The sequence below is a fragment of the Photinus pyralis genome, unplaced genomic scaffold (assembly GCF_008802855.1).
Source record: "Photinus pyralis isolate 1611_PpyrPB1 unplaced genomic scaffold, Ppyr1.3 Ppyr1.4_LG4, whole genome shotgun sequence".
Taxonomy (NCBI): Eukaryota; Metazoa; Arthropoda; class Insecta; order Coleoptera; family Lampyridae; genus Photinus; species Photinus pyralis.
Genome location: NW_022170511.1, coordinates 13,986,083 through 13,999,518, shown reverse-complemented (window position 1 = coordinate 13,999,518; position 13,436 = coordinate 13,986,083). Strand labels below are relative to the sequence as shown.

The following is a 13,436-nucleotide window of genomic DNA, read 5'->3' as shown; positions in this document are numbered from 1 at the left end:
ACGTGCCATGGCTCATGACATTATAAGGTGAATGGGAACCGATCAAAGTTTTTTGGAGATTTCTGATAGTAACGCACTTCAGAAAATCGGATAGAAAGCATAGGTAGGTATATCATCTAATCGCAAAAACCGGTTTTATGCTTCAGAATTGGATTTTCATTGCATTAACATATGTTCTGCAATTCAAATGTTATTAACATATTACGCTAAATGGCAAACAAGGTTGTGATTAAAGTCAGAAATTTTAAATGTGATTGTTGTGATTTTTTTAGAAACAATACAGCTTTAAAATGATTCATTTAGCTAAACAATTATATAATTACACGCCGCAGGAAGTACCTACCTATCTATTTTAAGTTATTTTTCTGAAAAATGGTCTTTTTTGTGTTCAATATTAGCAATTTGCTTAGTTGAATTTTGCCTTTTTCATCAGACATGATAATTCCTGGCCCTATTAAAAAAGGGTTTTATACAGCAACAGCAAAATTTACTACAAAATATTACAGTCATAAAAGAAGAAAGGTCTTATTCTCTGATGACAATGTATTTAAATGGAAAATAAACTGAGGTTAAGTTACCAAAGACTTATTAGAAGATTGTGCCCTAGACTATGATAATTTGTGTGCTCCCCTCCATCACCTTGGATTTATTATTGTAATAATGTTTCTGGTATCTTATTATCATATTAACACTATTCGCAGTTGGGAAATAAATACAATAGTTCATCGTGTACCTATGCTAACAACACAAAAATAATGATATAAACAGTTCATGCCTTTCTAAGAAGCATCGGAGTTGGGTGGTGTTGCCGACCACGCGCCCATAGACAGCAAAATGTAGGTACACTATGTCAAAGACTATGTCTAATGTCTGGTTGGTACTTAAGTTCTCGGAAAGGCTATAAACTAGGAATCTGGAACAATATTATAACTATCCCACCGTGGGATACACCTGGTCGTGGTGGTGGGGCTCAGCAGTCAGTTTTCAGTGGCGCAGCTAAGGATCGCAGGTGGATATCTGTTAGATTCCATGATTTTTACCCGGGAAAGTAAAGTAAATCTGGTTGAACGGATGCTGTACAATTCATATAAGTGCCTTGTTGAGTAGAGTATTAACGAAGGTATAGTCGACGGTTACTCATCAAACGACGTGATAAAGGGGGTTTTATCAAAATGAGCAAGGAGGTACCTAATTCTTAAGTGCATTGCTTCCGTACGTTCCCATCTGAGGCGTACGAGGTAGACTTCTGATTCCAGTATTTCTGATAAAAGGTCGATTGCCACTTGTCAATGCAGGAGTAATTTCGATAAATTGGACTCAACCATAAAGAAAACTTTATCGAGACGGGTGGTATGGAAGTCCCAGGGCGTAGCAGTGTCGGACTCTGAAGGCCCTTGTGCTTATGGCTTGAATCTGAATGCTGGAAAGAAAATTAATTCTGCTTAATATTTTAAATAGGCAAAAATTTGGGGGGGGGGGCAATTTTTTTGACTCTCCACACTTGATACCCGATCGGCTGAAAAAGTGCTACAAACAACTAAAAAACTACAAACACTTTCCTACATAGGTTTATTTACAACCTATATTTTATTCTTCATCAATATATGTATTAGTAAATCACTATTCCATATTACATTTTTTGCTTTGGGCTTGGGAATCCATTCCAAGTAATAGGTAGGTAAGGTAGGTAGGTATCAATAACCTTATTTCGTTCAAGATTTATGTTAGCTTTTTGTTTCTCAACACAGCAATAAGATCAATCTTTTTTCAAAAATGCATACATTTTACAACTAGGTACTGCAAAAAAGCGCGCACATCTTCTCGCCTTCTTGCGGTCGCCCTTGTACTGCCAACGCCATTTCGCGCATTTTTATCACAATTTAAATTTTAAAGGATTAAGTTAACGTATGATTCTTTGTACTATCTAACTAGCTCTAGGAGATAGTTGCCGAATCTGCAATTAAAACGAATAAGTTATAAGATGTATCAGGTAAAAGACACAAATTAAGTCACGAAATAGTTACGATTCTGGCCATAATGAATTTACTTTGACACCCATCGAAAGAAGTAGGCTATTCCCTTATCAATCATGCTCTGCTCTAGAAGTTTCCATCTCCAGATCGTCGTTTCTGCAATTAAAAAGAAACAAGTTACAATTAGAGAAAAAGACACAGTTACGGTTGTGGTTATAATAAATTTACTTTGGCATTCCTATGGACCGAGGTGAAGATACTGAAAAACTACAGCCGAAAGCGCTGCCAGAAGTGAGAAAAATTGCGGTCTTATAATTATATTGCAGAGAAAATTCAAAAATCTGGGGAGACATCTCGGCGCCCCCCAGTGGCCTTGAAAGCGCCATTAAGTCGGGTCACCGGCGATAAGGAACGAAAGCGGATAAGACGCGTTCATTTCGGAAAATATTATGTTTTTGATCCTTTGTTCGAGAACTTTCTAGAAGATTTGTTTGCTATATAAGCGGATTGAATTGTGTTTGGTTAACGTTCCAAGAATTACGCCGAATTGATAAGTAAGAAATAATCCCGCACATAAATGGGGCGAGATCCCGCGGGATTTGCGGTACTGAGGAATTTGTCGACCAAGGGGGCGACTCTGTTTACTTTATTAATGAAACGCATAACGGAAAAGTTATTGTTAAAATAATTGTTAAACTTTTTTCGTTAAAAATGTACTATGATTTTTGAGACACTTTAGAAGTTCACCTTTTTGTGCTGTACAGGTGAGGTTTTTTTGAGTTGTAAGTTAGGCTGAATGTACCTACTTTTTTGTTCAAGCGATTTATTAAAATACAGAAGTTAACCGCACAAAATTGCTTATTTGCCAATTTATTTAAAATTTTGCGGGATTCCGCAAATACCGGGATTGAGAGATTGAGATTTTGTTGCGGGATTGCTTTCCCTAGTGGGGTCATATTCAACACCTGTGGACCTATTTCCTAGTGGAAAAAAACTTACTTTAATACTCTTCATTTTGATATAACCCATGGTTCTATTTTGTTAATCCAGATTTTCAAAGTGGTGATATTCTTTTTGAATCGCCCTGTATATGCACTACGTAGTGTATAGGTGTATGGAATGGATGTAAGTGTGTATGTAAGTTTCTAATGTGTAGTATGCGGAATATATACAGGTCATGTAGCAAAATTCTTCGATTTGTGCTTTCAGAATTTTTCGAAAAAAATTGTGATTCATTTATTTTTAATCATAACTTCTTTATTTTTCATGATACAAAGTGCATTAAAAAACCATTTTGAAGGTTTTTAGAAGAGCTACAAGGCTATTTACCTCAAGTCCCTTTAAAGCTCTTAGTTTTAAAATGGAGGGAGCTTTAAGAGTTAAAACAAAGTTGTGCTCGCATATAAATACACATTTTAAACGACTATATCTCACTTAATTTTTGTCGTACAGAAAAACAGCGAGGAAAATGTTTGGAATGAAAAAAGCTACAATTGGATGTTCTAGCATTTTTTACGTATCTCCAGTTATTTTGTAGTTATTTGGAAAAGAAGGACGTTATTCACAAAATTGCAAAAATTCGTTTTTCACTTTTAGCTTTAATTACTTGAAAATTAAGGTATTTTTAAATACTTAAAGAATATTCTACGAATTTTTCTCGAGAAATGCACAGGTTTGCCGTTATTAAGCGGCAGAGCAAAGCGATGCAAGCTTTATATGGGAGTCGATGGTGTCCGTCTGTCCGTCTATCCGTCTGTCCGTTTGTCCGTGAACACAATAACTTTCAAACGCTTGAACCGATTTGGTTCAAACTTTGCACAATTCACCAATTTGCTACAAGTAATAAGCCTATTGAAAATAGGTCAAATTCAATGATCCCTTGGGGTCACGCCTCTCTGTCTCTGCCAAACGCTTGAACCTATTTAGTTCAAACTTTGCACAGTTCACCTATATGCCACATGTAACAAAACTATTGAAAATGGGTCAAATACTCGGTCAAATCCAATGACCCCGTAGGTAGGTACGATTTTGTTCTCCGCGTTTTTTATAAAATGCATTTCGAGTTTTTCGCGAATAACCAATTAAAAAGTTGATCTTTTCTATGAAAAACTCATACTTTCGGTCGCGAATAACTGGGAGATTAAATGTATAGAATACTTTTTGCTTAGAATTAATTCTTCTATCTATTTCTTTATAAAAATTACAATAAAAAATTACCACCTCTGAGGTGGGGTGGCAGGCAGCCAACCCCAGGGGGAAAGCGCCCTTTTGCATAGATTTTGATCCTTGTAGGCTATTCCCTACCTACTATCAAAATTTCAAGTTAATCGATTCATTTTGAAAAAATTGCCAGGGCAAAACCTTAATTTCCTGGACTATATAAGAAATATGCATTGTTGGTGAACTTCGAGGAGAACTCTCATTCTCTAAAGTGTGTGGTCTCACCAATCACTATTTGGAATACAATTGAAATTGAAATTAACAACAGGGGTGCAGAGGAGATACAATGTAGGCTGTAGAATGTATGTACAACAAATTTCCAAAAATATAGCAAAAGCCTCTGATTATACTATATTCAAAGCAGCATAGTGTAGGTAGTTTCAATTGATAGATGACCTCCATTATTTAAATGCTACTTTAGTTGCCTAAAATCGAGCATGTGTATGCACGGATAATTTTTAATTTATTCACAAACACGTGTTAGGCAAACGATGAACAAAATATGCATAATCGACATCAATAAAGGCGTAATAATGCAAATTTTGATCAAAATTGACGTGAATGTAACAAACTTGAACCGCCTCGTAGATAATTTTTGAATTATGAGAATTTCTGAAATGGAAAGTAGGAATAATGGGAACAGCGTTTAACGGTAATTGAAATTCCATTATCGTTTCAAAAATTTGTCAAACGGGGCGTTGAGTTTTGTATTCTTTTTACAGTAAATGCAATATTATTAAATACCCACAAAATGTCAACAAAGTGAAACATTATAATATTTTGAAGTGATGCGATTGTTTTATGGTTACTTGGATCTTTAACTTCTACGGTTGAGTGCAAAGAAGGTTAAGTTTGTTTTGATTAAAGTTCTTTTGAACAATTTCGTTATAAACATGTTTTCTAAGAAGAAGAAGAAGCCTCAGATCTCTCCACCTACGAATTTCGAACATCGTGTACACACCGGATTTGATAAAAGAGAAGGCCGATATGTGGGTTTACCTTTGCAGTGGGCATCGATAGTAGGCAATAACCAAATATTAAAATCGACAAATCGTCCCCTGCCATTAGTTGATCCATCTGAAATTACGCCAACTGAGATATTAGATTTAAAAACAATAGTTCGCGGGGAGCACAGCAAAGTTGAAAATCGGATCCTTCCACAGCAAACCAAACCTCCTGTTTCGAACGGCATTATTCTTCCAAAAACGTCTAATGTGGCACGTTCGAATTCTCTGAGATCTTCCAGTCCACCTCGTTTGCGGAGAGATCATCACAACGCTAACGTACCACCTTCGGTTCCCGAAGAGCAGATATTGCAATATCCGTCATTACGCCGAGAACCTTGTGTAAGTAAACCACAAGTGCGAGAGGAGTCACCGGCCGAACGCTCGCTCAGTAATCACGAAGGTAGTAATTCTCATCTCAATGGAAACACACAAGAACCGTATGTAGGTTACCGCGATCATCCTCAAGTGTCACCCGCCAATTCTGTGGCAGCACCTCCACCGAATTACGTTCCTCATACTCAGTCGACCTCCAGCTCACACCAAAACGTAGCGCAACTCGGATTCCCAACGCGACCCGATCAGAATCAAAATATTAAAAATGGAACACAAGTCTTACCTCACCCCACCATTCCCCCGTCGGTCTCTACGGCCAGCAAACAACACCACGAGCAACGGCTGACGCACGAACAATTCCGTGCCGCTCTTCAAATGGTAGTGTCTCCTAAAGACCCCCGTGAATCCCTCGAACAGTTCATGAAAATTGGGGAAGGCTCCACGGGCACTGTATGCATAGCACGTGATCGAAACACAGGCCGGCAAGTGGCTGTAAAGAAAATGGATCTTCGAAAACAGCAGAGGCGCGAGTTGTTATTCAATGAAGTCGTAATAATGAGGGATTACCACCACGCAAATATTGTAGAAATGTTCGACAGTTACTTAGTTAATGACGAGTTGTGGGTCGTAATGGAATTCCTCGAAGGAGGTGCTTTGACAGACATTGTGACACATTCGAGAATGGACGAGGAACAAATCGCCACCGTTTGCAAACAGTGCCTCAAAGCGTTAGCGTACCTTCACTCGCAAGGCGTCATACATCGAGACATAAAATCGGATTCCATACTTTTAGCACCGGACGGTCGTGTCAAACTGTCAGACTTTGGCTTTTGCGCCCAAGTTTCTCAGGAGTTACCTAAACGTAAATCTCTCGTCGGTACGCCTTATTGGATGTCGCCCGAAGTGATTAGTCGGTTGCCTTACGGACCCGAAGTGGACATATGGTCGTTGGGTATCATGGTGATAGAGATGGTCGACGGTGAGCCGCCATTTTTCAATGAACCGCCACTGCAGGCGATGAGAAGAATTAGAGAAATGCCACCGCCCAAATTCAAAAATAGTCATAAGGTTTCGCCACGGTTGCAAGGATTTTTGGAACGAATGCTCGTTAGGGACCCTACTCAGCGCGCCACCGCTTCAGATTTACTACACCATCCATTCTTAAGGCAAGCAGGTCCTCCAGCTTTATTAGTGCCGTTAATGAGAGGTGCCAGGCATACCAATTACTAAAATGTAAGTATTTGTTTTTTTTAATTTCTCCGTCTCTTTTATGTTTACAATTGTCTGTATCTTCTCTTTCTAAAAACAAATTAAAAGAAACCACATGAGTATCTGCAGAACTGCAGAAATCTATGTACTTAAAATGAATCGCCGAAATGTATGTACACGCATAACTTCCGAACGACTTCACCAAATTAGATAATTCTTTTTTGTTCTGTTTGTTATTACCAGGACAAGCTTTGTATAAAAGGTAATTTCCAAAAACTTTACGGAAAGAAAACAATTTTTTCCGTTATTTTAAATCGCAATATAACTGATAGATGGCGCCAAAGTGAGATCTTGAGTTTCTTACTCTGAGTCTTGAGCGAGGTCTACTACGGCTCTAGAAGGATCCATACTGTCGGCTTCAGGTGAGGGGCGAAAAAATAGACGATCAAACGTTATCAATTATCTATGCCCACGAAGCTTTCTGATGTAGTGAGCGTGGTCGAGGGGAAGTGGGCCAACCCCTCAAATTGAATTTATGTCACATCCGAGAGCGGATACCGTTCTTATATCTTATTCGGTAGCGCTACATTTGGGCAAGGTGAGGGGGCGACGCCGAACTGATTTCCTATCCTGGAGCGTGACACCAACTGATAGGCCGTACGAAGTTCGCCGTGTGTGATTTCAGTATCCCAAGTATAGTTTGAAGTGATCTGTAGCTATTCCAGACACTAATATTTAGGTTGGTAGCTCGTCACAGAAGAAAAGTAACTACAAAGTTGAATTTTCTACAACAGATACTGTCGTTTATTTCACACACAAAGAAATTTACTTGTAATTGACATGTTTTGGGTAAAGCGCATATTGAGAACCATACTGCATTTGAAGTTTTTGAAAAATCATTGAAAATAACTGAGATATCACCAAAAAGCTGAAACTGTCAAATTTCGTTTTCATTTTAGAAATAGACAGTTCCCATTAGCAAGTTCTATGGTCACTTTTTTTCTGATAATCTGAATTTGTTATCAGAATTTATATAGCACACAGGCTACTATTTTCTTATAGACGCCATTTTGGATTTTTACGGAATGAAATAACAGCATAATCGACAATTTTGGCAAACCATGTTTCATTACCTATCTGTTTTCACAAAGGATACCATTACATAAATAATCTAGAACATTTTTCAGTTATTCCTTCCTGAAAAGTTACATTTATATTTTGAATTTCAATTTTGTGATATTAGCTCATATACCTACACATGGATATAATCCCATTTTATTCGCTTACAATATTGAACGAGGATGACGGCTCGCTATGTTATCGATTTTCTGCTTAGGATCTTTTGCTCCTGGTAGTTAACTGTATGATTCAAGCGTGTAATTGGTTCAGTGTTCATAAAATCATCGCAAACAAATGACCAATCACATCATGCAATCATTTAATTTAAGACCGTGTATATTAAAATTTTGATGTATCACCTGTTTCTTCAATAAACTCGCGGAGTGCCATTAAAGGTCGACGTTTTACATGGAAAATTCTTAAACTCTTACTAAACTAACAGAAGGGAAATGCATTTTAACAATATTAAAATAAATTAAATGACATACATAACCAGAATGTGTACTCTTCTTGGTAAAATAAATAAACGTTGCAATGAATTAAAATTTAATTTTTATAACGATTCTGAACAGAACCAATGCAAGGCTTTGTTTAGCTTCTGACAGTTACCACGAATAAATGAACTTTTCTAAATTACCTAACCGTTAAGAAATAATGTAAATAAATAATAACGCGATTTTATGGTATATACAGGGTGGTGCACGGTAAGTAGGAACATAGGGATTTAACCTGGGAAATTAGTTTTATGCAAAATCCCGCTCTCCTGTACATAGAAAAAACTGTAGAATTTAAAGTTGTTCAGAATTAAAAGATGCATACAAAACTGTTTTTACATGTTTTATTAAGCTTTTGGTTTCAACATAAATGTTGAAATTTATTTTTAATTTTGCGGGTATACGAAAAGCTTAATAAAACATGTAAAAATAGTTTTGTATGCATCTATTGCATCTACAGGAGGGCAGGATTTTGCATAAAACTAATTTCCCAGGTTAAATCCCTATGTTCCTACTTACCGTGCACCACCCTGTATGCTTCCGTCTTTACCTACTCCGTATCCGTGCATTTAGCCACAACTCGTTATCTAATTATAGGTTATGTTATTAATATTTGGCGCCAATTCTGCTTAATAAATTCATCCTTTTGAACACGTTAGTATTACCTGCTCAATAATAATATATTATAATATAACCAATGGACAATTTAAACGGTATTGTGAAAAATGAAACCGAAAACAAAGAGCGGCACGAGGAATTTCAGTATTTAAACCATATTCGCCAAATACTGGACACAGGTGTGAAACGTAGTGACCGAACAGGTGTTGGCACTTACGCAATTTTCGGAGCTCAAATGCGGTACAGCTTGCGAGACAACATATTTCCTCTGTTGACGACAAAAAGAGTATTTTGGCGGGGAGTTGTTGAGGAGTTGCTCTGGTTCATAAGGGGAAGTACCAACGCCAAGGACCTATCTGATAAGAAAGTACACATTTGGGATGCAAATAGTTCTCGCGAATTCTTGGACCAAATGGAGTTTACTGACCGAGAAGTCGGAGACTTGGGGCCCGTTTACGGCTTTCAATGGCGTCATTTCGGTGCCACTTATGAAGGTATGCACGCTGATTACGATGGCAAGGGCATTGATCAATTAAAACAAGTCATCGACACTATCCGTAATAACCCAAACGATCGACGTATAATTATGTGCGCATGGAATCCTGTAGACATACCAAAAATGGCTTTACCGCCTTGCCATTGCTTAGTACAGTTTTACGTTGCAAATGGTGAATTGTCTTGTTTATTATATCAAAGGGCGGCGGATATGGGTCTGGGAGTGCCTTTTAATATCGCCAGCTATTCTTTGTTAACGGTAATGATAGCCCATGTAACTGGATTGAAGGTAAACTGGTCATCATCATTGTTCTCTTTATTAATTACAATATTTCAGCCTGGAGAATTTATTCATACTCTGGGCGACAGTCACGTATACCTGACCCATGTTGAACCATTAAAGGAACAATTACAAAGAGTCCCTAAGCCATTTCCCCATTTGCATATCAAAAGACACGTTGCCAGTATTGATGATTTTAAGGTTGAAGATTTTGATTTAGTTGGCTATGATCCCTACCCCACTATTAAAATGGAAATGGCTGTTTAACTCGCTTTCCTTTATATTTAGTGTTGTTCTGTACTTATTTAATATTTTTTTATTTAAAAATGTAAATTCACAATCAAATTTGTTGCTAAATATATATAGTGTGTAATGTAAGATAATAAATGCTTGTTTACCAATTTGTTCGTTAACAATCATACTCCACAGGTGACTTTGCTATTTTATTTTAGATTGTGGCAACTCCATGATTTTGCATAAGTAGTGATGGAACACTTCCCGCATAGGGAATACAAAAGGTGGAATTAGATATAACTCTCGCCAGGAAAGATTGCCGGACACCTTGTGTCGATCTACAATCGATGTTTTTCTTAAGATGCGAGCGACTTCCTGAATGTGATCGTGCCAATGTTGAACGAAAAGTCTTTTTGTTCAACATTGACACAATACTATCCCGAAAGTCGTTCACATCTTTAGAAAAACATAGATTGTAGACCGGGATCAAGTGTTCTCTGACCGGCAATCTTTCCTGGCGAGAGGTTTATTGTTTCTGTTAAAATGGCCTTCCAGGTAATCCTGGCTTGGTCAATTTTATGTGAAATATAGGTCATTTTAAGGAAATTGCTCTCACAAAATGTCAAATCATTTTGAAATGGAAGCATTATAATTTTCATGTCGATATCGCAAATGTTTGAGCGTAAGTGCTTCAGTTCCATCTTTAATAGCAACCCTGTACAACAAATATTCATATATGGTTAGGTATATTGTAATTGTCTTTTTTTTTCGACACGGTTTAGTTGGTAATTACCTTAACATTTTGTTATTAAATATGACACCCTGTATATATTTATTCTTATTGGATGCAGAATGAAAAACTAGATCAGAAATGATATTTTTATTCAAAAAGTGATAAAAAAATTTAAATAAAAAATACTTGTAGCAAATCACATTACCTTTGAATTGAAATTATTCCTTAACAGCATGGGCGCCGCTACTAAAGGGCAAGGAGGGGCCCGGGCCCCTCCCTGGCATTTGAGAATTCACTTAATCCATTTTAGAAAATGTTGAAAGCTCACAATAAAACCAGAACACAGCCACCTTTTTCTGTCCCATCGCTGTTCGGTGACAAAGCAAAAGTAGGTAAACCTTTTATAACCTTATTGAGTTACCTCAATGTCCATAAAGTTGCCATATTATACCTACCTATAGACTATAGAGATTAAATTAAACCCGTACCGCGCACGTTAGTAAGGGAGGTATTGCATTGGGGTAAAAAATGATCCCCCACTTTTTTTTACGGAAATATACGTTTTGACGCACCAGAAATCCGAATCCAACAAAATTTTGATGATGTCGGTCTGTCTGTACCCTTATAGTAACCAAATTTGGTACACATATTCTTAGATATAAAAGGAAGAGCTGAAAAGCTTTCGGGGAGAATTGCGCAAGTGTGCTAAACTCTTATTAACGGCTTAAGCAATTGGAACCAAATTTGGAACACAATATATTGTTAAACCTAAAAGAACGTAGAATGCGCATGTGCCGGTGTGCGGGTGGTATCTGTGCTAACCACAGCAAATTTTATAATATAGTGCTATTAATTTCATTTTTTTTTTCAGTGAACTACTGTAACTTGTTACTTTTGTTCTTGTTTTGTTTTGTCTCTGTGTCTAATATGTACCTATTACACTATTACACCAATGGTTTTTGTTGGATATATGATTTAGCTGCGTATCCTATTGAGTGACTAATTTAAAAATAGTTAGGTAACATTTTCTATTCCAAAAATGTAAGGGCCCCTCCCTAGCGCATTTTCTTCCGGCGCCCTTGCTTGACAGGTTGTTCGAAATGCTTTACGGAATTTTAATGATCAGCTGGGTTATTGTCAAAGTTTAAATTAGAATTATTAGAACTACGCTTTTCGATTGTTTATGTTTTCGTTGATAGACTTAGTTTCTGTTTACATGTGTTTAACGCTGAAATAAATTTTATTATTATTATTATTCTTCATTCACAAAACTTAATTGGGTTTAATTGAGTAGTGGGGTGGGTTTAACTCGTGTCCAGAAATTTCACAGCTATGTGGGCTGATGATAGGAGCACGCTGTGTGGCAGTCTGCTGATGATGTTAGTCAGAATGTTTATTTCTCAAAGAATTGGTGAGTAACTCTGGTACTAGTCCTAGAGTTGAGAGTATGATGGGTACTATAATGATTTCTTTCACGTTCCGCAGTCCTTCTGGCTCATATGCCAGTTGTTGGTAATTTGTCATTTTTTGATTGACTCTCCAGCCTGATACTCTCCTGGCCATCTTTTGACTTGCCAGTGTCAGATCAATGATGATGAATTCGGCGTTCCCGCGGTGGAAGGTACGATGGTTTCCCAGGTTGAGACGATGGACAATGTTGCCTTTAAATTTTTTGATTTGCTATTTACCTTTAATCACTTCTATAACTGTTATATCATTAACAACACTTTTTTGTTTTCAGCATGTTCGCATCTGAAGAGACTGGACATCTCGGAAACTAATTTTAATGAAATTAAAGGTACTACTTAACTTTGAACATTAAATCGAACGCATTTTTATATAAATCACGAATTTTTATCCTTTTTGTTAACATTGTTTTTTTTGCCATATTATGTTAACCGTGCTCGAATTGGCGCTGGCAGTGTATTTGCGATGGAAATTACGTTCGTGCATATGGCGAAGAGAAGTAGCAACTATCATCGAAACAAAACTAACAATTTTTTACCAATTGCTGCCATTCCTTACTAAGTATTTGTAATTTCCATAAATGTCGCGAACATTTCATATAGCTATGTTCTTATCCCTAATCCCTATTATTACTATGTTATGATAATCAGTTATCACTATGCGTGTTTGTAAATTTATTTGTAAATTAGTTACCTGATTCAATTTCGTATCTATAATTTGACATCATGACTCCAAATATTTACACCTTTACTTTTTTCATCATTTTTCAACTACTTATTATTAAGTATATGTCTGTACATTATGTAGATTGAATGTGTGAAGTGATAAATTACCCAGTATTTTTTAGTTTATGTTTTTAACATACATACAACAATTTTATTTTGTGTCAGTTTTACGGTGTACCAGTATTACTCATTCTGCCCTACCGTCCAAAACATGTGCCTTTTAATTGAAAAAAACATCTAATGTGTATTATTAAGCCAGAGCGTATTTATATTGTATTTTAAGGCAGCTCTTGTGTTATGTTTAAGTATAACATATAATGTACTTACTTACACAATGTCACTATTTTGTTGTAATAAAATTTCTCATGTTTGTATGGAGTTTATTATGAACTTTTAACAAAAGCATATTAGCGTATCATAAACAGCGATCAAACAAAACAGGCACGTTTACAAATATACAAATATATTATTGCTTTCTACCATAATATCGCTCAAGCTAATTACTACATCTTACTGCACCTTTAAATAG

The 13,436-nt window shown here is 36.6% G+C and overlaps 2 protein-coding genes across 2 annotated transcripts; both read left to right on the top strand.

The window, feature by feature from the left end:
• Positions 1–4,673: 4,673 nt before the first annotated feature.
• On the top strand, positions 4,674–13,279 carry LOC116167915 (serine/threonine-protein kinase PAK mbt). Its single transcript, XM_031483523.1, has 3 exons — positions 4,674–4,845; positions 4,916–6,766; positions 12,457–13,279. The coding sequence occupies exon 2, from the start codon at positions 5,087–5,089 to the stop codon at positions 6,761–6,763; it is 1,677 nt and encodes a 558-aa protein (XP_031339383.1). The 5' UTR covers positions 4,674–4,845; positions 4,916–5,086; the 3' UTR covers positions 6,764–6,766; positions 12,457–13,279.
• Positions 8,882–10,149, top strand: LOC116167918 (thymidylate synthase). The gene is made up of 2 exons (XM_031483527.1): positions 8,882–9,757; positions 9,806–10,149. Exons 1-2 carry the CDS (start codon positions 9,053–9,055, stop codon positions 10,013–10,015), a joined length of 915 nt encoding a protein of 304 aa, XP_031339387.1. The 5' UTR covers positions 8,882–9,052; the 3' UTR covers positions 10,016–10,149.
• Positions 13,280–13,436: the final 157 nt, after the last annotated feature.